The sequence below is a fragment of the Acanthisitta chloris genome, unplaced genomic scaffold, assembly GCF_000695815.1.
Source record: "Acanthisitta chloris isolate BGI_N310 unplaced genomic scaffold, ASM69581v1 scaffold18473, whole genome shotgun sequence".
NCBI classification, from domain to species: domain Eukaryota; kingdom Metazoa; phylum Chordata; class Aves; order Passeriformes; family Acanthisittidae; genus Acanthisitta; species Acanthisitta chloris.
The window spans coordinates 14,624-24,635 of NW_008666337.1; the positions used below are offsets into that span (position 1 = coordinate 14,624).

At 44.2% G+C, this 10,012-nt stretch overlaps 1 protein-coding gene across 1 annotated transcript in view; it reads right to left on the reverse strand.

Annotated features, from left to right (window-relative positions):
- GAB1 (GRB2-associated binding protein 1) overlaps positions 1 to 10,012 on the reverse strand; it is a 34,033-nt gene that overhangs the window by 9,338 nt on the left and 14,683 nt on the right. Inside the window, exons 5-6 of the mRNA XM_009072050.1 lie at positions 7,807 to 7,892; positions 7,308 to 7,611 (exon numbers count right to left, since the gene is read on the reverse strand). Of these exons, the coding sequence (XP_009070298.1) occupies positions 7,308 to 7,611; positions 7,807 to 7,892 (390 nt within the window). The remainder of the gene's footprint in view (positions 1 to 7,307; positions 7,612 to 7,806; positions 7,893 to 10,012) is intronic.

Genomic DNA, 10,012 nt, shown 5'->3' on the forward strand with positions numbered 1-10,012 from the left:
AGGGGTTGGGGCTGGGTGATCTCTAAGGTCCATTCCAATCCCTAAGGTTCTGTGATTCTATGAGTATCCCTTCCAGCCTTCAAAAGACATCATTTCCCCCAAGAGCATATCCTTGGCAGCTCCAAGAAGAAACGAACTGAATGTAATCTGGAGGAGAAGGTGCCTCACATCCACACTGGTCTCCCCCATCTACTCTAGCCACAAATAATCACCAAGAGTGAGTCTCACAGGGCTGTTCTTCACAGGCCAGAGGGGCCTTACCTAGCTCTGCACAGCATTCCAACACCAGAAATCCTGAGGAACGCATTTCCTGTGCTGCTCACAGCCCAGATTTACCTCAGCTCATGTCCAGGCACTCCCAAAAGACAACATTTTTAACATCCACACCTATTCTGGGAAGGAAAAATGTGGGTTTAAAAATAAAAAAGGTTTTATTTATATATTTGTGGATTTTTTCATTGCAAAGGATATAAATTCGATTGCAACACCACTGGATGTAAACCCACAAGGGAAAAAAAAGAAAACAACACCCAAATAAATTATGTCAAGTGAAACCAACCAAACAAGAAGTGAAAATTAGATGTTTTCACTGTTCAGTCAAGTCACCACCTGTGAAATGCAAAATGCTACAGCCAGGAGAGAGAGAAGCTGAGCTTCTTTTGCACCTCCTATCAGCTGAACACTGTGCAAGGGCACTCTGAGCTGCAAAGCCACTAATGAAGTCTATTTTTGTACCAAAAGGCTGCCTGTGCAAACTGCCAAGCAGCACAGGGATTATGTCCCAGCACTGTGGAGTGCTCAGACACACGAGGTCTGCTCTGGCACTTCAGTGCCTGTCAATGCTGCCTTTGTCTGAGCACCCCTGGGAGGAGAGTCGATTCCACGTGTTGGATTGGTCTGAACAACAGCTCAAACTGGCTTTGCATCAGCTAATGCATTCTCTTGTTGCTGCTTCCCATAAAGCACTTGGAATATCATGCTGAGGAGAAAAAAAAAGGGTGACAGAGTGGCACATTCCTGTGTCACTGCAGGTGAGTCCTAACCTTCTGGGTTTTGAGGGCATAACACTGAAGAAAATCACAGACTCATAGAATTCTAGGGGTTGGAATGGAGCTCAGAGATGCTCAGTTCTTCACTGCTGTTTTCTGATGATGAGTAACACCACAAATATCTCTAGGTCTTCAAATATTTTTAGCCAGGACCAAATGCCACACTGCAATGTCCATGCCTTACCAATGTTCGGTGCTTTGCTGTGTTCACGGTTTCCTTTAATAATCTCTTTTTCCTCTTTCTTAACTGTTGTAAATGTTGAACCAGACACCTTTGCGAAGGGCTCCAGGATTGCTCCTAAAGGCTGGAAACTACCCTCAAATCATTCAGCCTTTTTGTATCATTCATGAAATAGAATCCTGGAGTTTTAGGGGTTGGAATGGATGTTAGAGCTCATCCAGCCCCAACCCCTGCCCTGGGCAGGGACACCTCCCACCAGAGAAGGTTGCTCAAGGCTCATCCAACCTGGCTGTGAACACTGCCAGGGTTGGGGCAGCCACAGCTGCCCTGGGCAACCTGGGACAGGGTCTCACCACTGCTTCATTTGTTTTCAGGCTATTGCCTTGAAGCACCAGCCATAACCATGATTCCTGGTAAGGACACTTCTCTCCTGACTGGCTGCTTGCTCCATTTTTAGGGATTTTATGCCAGGAAATTGCAAACATGCTCACAAAAGAGGTCAACACTCTATTTCAGTAGCTATTTAGGGCTTGCAGTTTTTAAGGTAAACATCTAACTAATGTGACATAAAATCTGAGCAATGCATGATCTGTTAATGCTGTTTCCTGGCCAACAGGACTAATCCTGGTAAGACCAGGAGCTCAGATGTAGGAATGTCAGAGCAGTGCTGGACTGGGACAGGAGCAAAAGGGACAAACAGCCACATGAGTGTCCTGCACCCATCAAAGTCCCTTCAGAGAGAAATAACAAACAGCAGTTTCTTGTTTCCACTAAAAAATACACATCTTTACCCCTTGTAGAGGAAACTGAAATTTGCACTGAGCTCCAGGAATTCCCATGCTCAGAATCACTGTAGACTTTTCCTTGGAAAACAAGGCTGAAACTCACTGTGTTACCCACAAGGTTTAGTATTTGGTTTTCAATGCTGCAGAATAAACTCTCCCTCTCTTCCTCACCCCAGTGAACTCGGATTCCTGAGTCCATGGTCTTCAGCACAGGCCTCTACAAATATCCTGAATTTGCTTTTTCATCTCTGTTTTTCTAAGACCATTTCCTGCCAAGGTACTTGTAATTAGAAACATGTATTTAGTTATACAACATTCCAATGGATTTCCATACCAATATCCACCAACAAACAGGAGTAACAACAATGTGCTTTGCTCTGGTCAGTGAACTATAGTCTCTTTAGGAAAGTAAAAACTACCTGAAATCAACTTATTCTTCTCTATTATGAGATATAAAAAGCAGTCACCTAAAGAGAGAGTCTTCAGTTTTTTCAGCCACCTTTATGTCCTCAAAATACCTTTTCTCAGAGCACTGGTACTTTGGATGTTCCAGGAATTAAGAGTGAATTGGAGGAAATATCATATTATGGAGAAGTCCAAGTGGATCTGACAGCTAATGTTCACTGGTATTCCTAAAACATCTGCCCAATGCCAGAAAACTATTCAGAGGATACCAAAGCTATTAATCATCAATCTGCTATTTGCCTGCACTGATTTGTGAGTAACTCTACAGATTTGTACTTTCAAAGCCCCAAAGCATAATGAACTAAAAGCACTCGATAGCAAAAGCTGTTTTAATCCTAAATTACAGTTTTCTGGGGTGTTTATTGGTCAGTTTAAAGCTCCACTAAGATTCATCAAGTCCAAGGGACTTCAGAAGCAAAACAAGACAGTACTGGAGTTTAACTTGCTCACTGGAAAAGTAAATCCTAACACTGAGGCTATAAAAAAGCCTATGAAATAGCATGACAATAAGTGCATCTAAAACTAAGTTTCTTTAAACAGAAGTGATGAGTGCACAGGGAAGAAAAGAAAAACTATGTGGAGGGAAGAAAAAATAGGGCACCATTACCCATGTGCTCTTGTTCCTGCTCTCCCAAGCACCTCTGGGGTTTAAACTACTATCCTTACCACTAGCATCAGAGCAAGTGTTGCAGTTTGTCTTCAGAAAACTCTTATGTTTATTCTGTTGAGACCTTTGTGTCCAGCAAAGCTTCCTCTGCAGCTGTGTCGCAGCACCCGCCCGGAATCCTTACTGGGATGGGCTGATGTTCAGAGTTTGGGAAGACAAATCACAGCTGCAAGTCGAGGACTGATCACAGAATCATAGAATTTAGGAGTTGGAGCTTAGAGCTCACCCAGCCCCAAGCCCTGCCCTGGGGCAGGGACACCTCCCACCAGAGCAGGTTGCTCAAGGCTCAGCTCAGCTGGCTGTGAACACTGCCAGGGTTGGGGCAGCCACAGCCTCTCTGGGCAACCTGGCACAGGGTCTCACCACCCTCACAGATGAGATGTACACACACACACACACACACACACACACACACACACACACACACACACACACACACACACACACACACACACACACACACACACACACACACACACACACACACACACACACACACACACACACACACACACACACACACACACACACACACACACACACACTAAGTGTTACAGAGCTATAAGGGCTCCTTCTGGACAGCTCCTAAGCATTCATTTAAAGAAACAAAATCCGATTTTGTAGCTGTTTGGTCTGACTTTAAGATGGCAGTAAGTGAATCCTGGGGCAGGAGAGGGATCACTCTCGTGTCCTGAGGCTCACAAACACTCCCCATCTCTCAAAATGCTTCCCCCTGACCCACACAAAACAGTTCACACCTTTTCCTTTTATGCCTGACCACACTTTGCCCATGAAAAGAAGTGGAGTAGAGGAGAACCTGGTTGCCCTTTGCTGCTTGGGCTGTCTAGGGAGTCTTCCTTCACCTCCCTGTGTTTGGGCACCTTTAGTTCTAGTGCTCCTTCTTGGACAAAGAGTATTTTGGGAAATATGTCACAAATGCTCTGCAGCAAAACCAGTGCAGAGAGTAAGACCCAACTGCATGGACCAGGGCAATATTACTCCTGCTTGAAGCCTTTGGCTTAGCAACCAGACTTTCACCTGAGCATCACGACTACATGCAACTGTGGCAAGCTAAAGCAGCCAAAAAGCAGAAAGGCAAAACCCAAGGCTTCTATGGAACTAAAGAAACAGCACCCTGAAAAAAAAAGCAAATTAAAATCAGAGATTATCTTTGTCATTCAATTACAGGTGAAAGCAATAAAGCACCTGACAAACACTCTCCATCAGTCTGTCCCAGGCAATAGATCACTTACCTTTTGGTTTGCTTCTCTAAAGAAAAAGTAAAGTGCTTTGATTTAAGTTATTGGGGCAGAAAGCCAACACCCTGTTTTGAAATTATTTTCAAGACTCCAAGAAAGTCCTGGAAGCTCCCTGTGTTCACAGGAGCAGCTGTGAGCTGGGCAAATGGAACTGCATCAATCTGTAGTGCAACCTCAAGGCTGTATCTATATGTCTAGATTACTTGTTATCTTTTTTAAAATGACTTTCTGAAACAAAGCTCTTCTAGAGACTAGTGAAAAAGACACAGGGAATGTCACAGCTCATCCTACAGCTGGAAGACAAAAGAGCCAGAGGCAAGCACAGGAGATGCTAAACACGTGTTTGCCAACAAAAAGCACTGCAGTCCTTTAGCTGCTAGTTTCACTGCATTATTTCTCCATCTTTTAGCCCTGAATGTAATAAACTTCCCTGGCCCAGAAAAACCTGAGTGAGCTAAAGCTGAAGCTCCTGTGAAAGGAGATGGTGATATTTCTCACACCTACCAAAAAGAAACTGCTCCTTGGAGGCAGCACCAACACTATGTCTGCAGCAATCTGTGACCCACAAAAAGAGACACAGCAGCTTCTTCTGAAAGGAATGCGATGTGCCCTGACAATCCCTCACCCCCAACACCCCTGATCTCTGCAAGTAACATCATCTCTCAGAGAAGCTCCAGTGTCTACAACAACCAATGGCCTATTAAAAAAAACCTCATCATTTAAAGCAGCAATACCCAGAAGGTAAATATTTTATGTTCCATTTCCTCCCTTTCTGTGTCTGCCAAAGATTTATTGAACACAGTGGCCAGCTCGATGCTTTCTGTGCACTAATCTGCAGCAGAAGAGCATTGAGGTACTTTGACATGAGCAGAAACAACCTGACAACACAAACTGCTACAAAAAGCAACACAGAACAATACAAAGCACACACTTGTTTTAGTTAGGTAAGTGCCCACTTAAACAAGAGTTTTATCCTACTTGAATTCAAATGGAAGGGCAGTTTGGTTTTCCCAAAGGTGTATCTGGAAGGAGTTATTTTCGTGGAGAAGTCAACTACCAAAATGGGAATATATAACCAATGTCATCTTATCTGCTCTTCACAACAGCGGAAATCTCACAGTAGTGCACTGGGTAAAATCTGAGTGAGGCTGTATGTGTGTCTGTGTGTGTGACTAAGATAAAACCCTTGCTGATAAACCACAGTCATTACCATTGCTGGTAGCTCAAGATCTTCACCATTTCTTTTTCAGCCCCTGAGCATTGACTAGACAATATTTACTTCCACAGACAGTTTTACTTTATCTTGTCACTCCTGTTAAATAACCCTATTCACTGACAGGGGTAACAGCTTCTAAAAGGCTACAGGAAAAATCTCAGCTGGTCACTCTGCACTCACTAAGAGGTACCTTAGCACACCTAAAAATCCTTTCCCTGATGTTAATTAGGTCCTTCTTGCTTGAAGCCTTTGAGGGTGGGAGTGAAGCAGGAGCCTCACATGCCACTCTCAGGATGCAGCTCAGTTTCCAGAAGAGAGATCTGTGTGGTGTCTCTGCACTGCCAGCAGCAGAGCTCAGATGCTTTTCAGCCCAGAAATCTGCTCCTTTTGAAGGTCAAACATTTTATCTGCCAAACACACTGCCAAACTGGCCAGTCAGGGAAAATACTTTACATCAGTTCAGTGTTTATTTGGAGAATATTCTCCAGGATCTGCTTTCATCAAGCTGTTCCTGCCCAGGATTTGTTAAGAGCCAAGAGCAAAACTACTGTCTGGTAACACAGAAACAATTAGACACGGGCAGAGAGCCAAGGCCCTAACACAGGCCATGGCTCACTGTGTGAGGATGGACAGGCAGAGTGAGACATGGTGCTTTCCATTTCACACTGAGCTCCTCTGTATCACAGTGACACTATCTACCTCCCTAAACTACAGGCTGTGTTCACTCCGTGGTGAAAACACTAATTGAAAGGTTTAGTTGGTGAATATCTTGAGTCATCTGAATATCTGCCATCAAGCTTTCCCACAACCAAGTCAGCCATTCTCAGTGTAAATATTCATTTTTTTTCAAGTGCTTAAGATTAAAAATAGGACTTACTCTAACGCAAAATAGTGCAGACATTTGACCTAATGTTCTTTAGTTCCCACTTCGGCAAGAAAGTTAGTTATCTTGTCTCAAAAACTGCACAGTAGGGATACAAGTTCTTTAAGCATCTGCCTGTACTCCTGAGAAAACATTTAGATGAACTGAAAAATCCAAGCTGTTTGTGAATGATTCTCTATACAAGTGTCTCTTATAGACACATCGCAACTCTTATTTATCATAGAATCACAGAATCAACCAGGTTGGAAAAGACCTCAAAGCTCATCAAGTCCAACCCTACTGTGGTTACTAGACCATGGCACTAAGTGTTATGTGCTCCTTAAGAGCACAGGCCACCTGAATAATCCTTATTTTAAGGAAAATTAAACACAGGAGACACCAGATTAAAGAGCTGATTTTTTTAGGATGGATTTTAAGAGTCCCTCTAAATTGACAATGCCCTGATCCCATCCCAAGCTGTAAATCTGTGCTCTATCCAATACCCTGTGTGTTCTCTCTGCATCACAAGTGCCTTCTGTAAGGACTACAATCCACAGCTCTGAATGCTACCAGTTCTGTGCCTTTTTTCATTAGTGACTACAGAAATAAAATATAAATCTAAGCCTGTATTTGGCATTGCTACTGTGATGTTTTCACAGCACTAAAAACACCCCTAGGATCCCTTTGCGTTACAGTTATCTCAGAGGGTAAAACCCTTTCTAAAACAATCCCTAACCAGATGATCATTTCCCACTAAGCAGCACTAAGAGCTGTGTCATGTTCTTAGCTGACAGAATTAGCTTCTGCTGGGTGTTTTCCTCACCTTTTCTGTCTGGCTTGAGGTTGCGATCCACTGGCGGCGGCTCACACTCCGCAGCAGGCACCGACCGTCTCGGGGGCGTCTTTGGGCTGGACCTGAAACCCATGTGAGCAGGAGGAGGGACTTGCTTTCCAAATAATGGAAAATCAAACGTGCCTGGTGTCATTGGTACATAGTTTGTTTCCTGGATGGGTTCAGTGAAGCTGCTGGAATGCTGTCGTGGAGGAGAGTTGGGATTCATTGGGACATAATTTTCATCTAGTTCTTCACTTGAAACACTTCCCACTGTCAACATGCTTCTGTTTTTCTAGAATTAACATATATTTCCTTTAACAAAATAAGTTATGCCATCAGCTGTGAATCACATGAACTTTTTTTAACCTAATCTACTCAGATTAACATACGCCATGGACACTGAAAAATCACAGTTTGCTCTTCCACGTGGAGCGGAGAGCGTCCGAGCAGTGCCACTGCTGCTCTCAGCAGACAAAGCCATACTTACAAAGTGGTTATGGAAACCCTCCAGGGAATTGGATCTGTCGTTTGGAAACGTTCGCGGGATATCATAACAGTCTTGAGAACTAATTTCTGGAGAAACAAGAAGAGAAAGTGGCTGTTTATCATCCTGTCCCTGCCACTTGGCACCAGCAGCCAGAGCCTGCTGTTATTAGCTATCTGCTCCTCAGAGCACACAAACATCTCCTGAAGCTGTGGCCTATAGGTTTTACCTGTACTTGAGAGGAATTATGTCCACAAACAACCTCAGCGCTCACCAGTCACAACTTCAGGCTCTTACAGTGGTGCTTTTCCCATGGCAGGAAAAGAAAAAGGAGTTTCTCTCTCTAAATAAGCAGCAAATACTTTCTTTCAAATTAGCAGCTGTGTGAGTCTAGTGTAAGAGTGAAAATCTGGGCCCTACTCTAAACCCAACAGACAGCAGATGCAGTTTAGGGTCTGGGGAAAGGTTTTCTGACTCTTTGCTCAGGAAGTGCTGATTCAGCGCAGCCGAATCCCTTCTCTCAACTCCCCAGGGAGGTCTCCAGAGGCTTCCAGTCTGACCAAACTGCTGCAGAACCAAAGAGCTCTCCCTTCTCAGGGCCCTGGCTCTTGGCACGCCACACTGAGCAGGTACTCAGCGTTGTGCTGGTTCTTCGGTGGGCAGGGATGGTGGAAATCCCTGCTCATCCCTGCAGCAGGCACAGCCCTCTTCCTGCTGCCAGGAGAGACAGGGCAATCTCTGGGCTTTAGCCCTGCCGGGCCCGGAAAAAAAAGCCCTGAAGTTATCAGATATTTCCACCTCAGGTGAAAACTAAACAGCTCTGCTATAAAGCACCAAATATTTTCAGACAGGCAGTTTTTCATGAGACAATCTCAGCTTTAGTGTAGGAATCAGCCATAAACTTAGCACAATGAGAGAAGATAAGCAAAGCAAAGCAAGCATCTCTCAGGGTGTTACTTTGTAATTTGAAAACACCAACAACCACCAATGTTGCTAAACTTCGCCTGTGAAACGAGCAACAAGCAGGACAATACTATCTGAGGACCTGTGTGATCCTCTACAAGCTCTGCCCAGTCCCCTCATTTGAGCCTCCTCTCCTGTCCCTAGTGCAACTCAGTGCTCCTTTAAAATGCCCTCTGACATGAGCATCAACTCTAACTAGTTTAAAACATCACTCTGAAAATAACTCTACAGTACCCACCTAACTCAGGAACCCATAAAGAAATAAAACTCAGCCTGAGAGGGGATAACAAGCCAAGCCACGAGGCAGCACATCTGGAGCACCAACACTTAGCTGGTCACAAGGAACAACTTTGATTTGACTTGAAATTGCACTGCACATATCTACCACAAGGAGAGGAGCAAAGGCTCCTCTCCTTTGATCTTGGCAATGATCACCAAACCAGGGCTGATCTCAAAGCTCTGAGCACACACCAAATCCCACTGACCTTCAGGAAACACTTTCAGCTCCTGCAGATTGGACCACATTGCACTAACCTCACTTCTTTTTCTGAGGCTGATAATGGCAGCACTGAATTCAGCTACAGGAGCTTATTTGCAAAAAAAAATAATTAGAGATGCTCAGTTCTTCACCGCTGTTTTCTGATGATGAGTAACACCACAAATATCTCTAGGTCTTCAAATATTTTTAGCCAAGACCAAATGCCACACTGCAATGTCCATGCCTTACCAATGTTGTGTGCTTTGCTGTGTTCACGGTTTCCTTTAATAATCTCTTTTTCCTCTTTCTTACCTATTGTAAACATTGAACCAGACCCCTTTGTGAAGGGCTCCAGGATTGCTTTGCTGTCGGTTTCCTTTAATAATCTCTTTTTCCTCTTTCTTACCTATTGTAAACATTGAACCAGACACCTTTGTGAAGGGCTCCAGGATTGCTCCTAAAGGCTGGAAACTACCCTCAAATCATTCAGCCCTTTTGTATCATTCATGAAATAGGATCATGGAGTTCGAGGGGTTGGAATGGATGTTAGAGATCCTCCAGTCCCAAGCCCTGCCCTGGGCAGCCTATTGTAAACATTGAACCAGACACCTTTGTGAAGGGCTCCAGGATTGCTCCTAAAGGCTGGAAACTACCCTCAAATCATTCAGCCCTTTTGTATCATTCATGAAATAGGATCATGGAGTTCGAGGGGTTGGAATGGATGTTAGAGATCCTCCAGTCCCAAGCCCTGCCCTGGGCAGGGACACC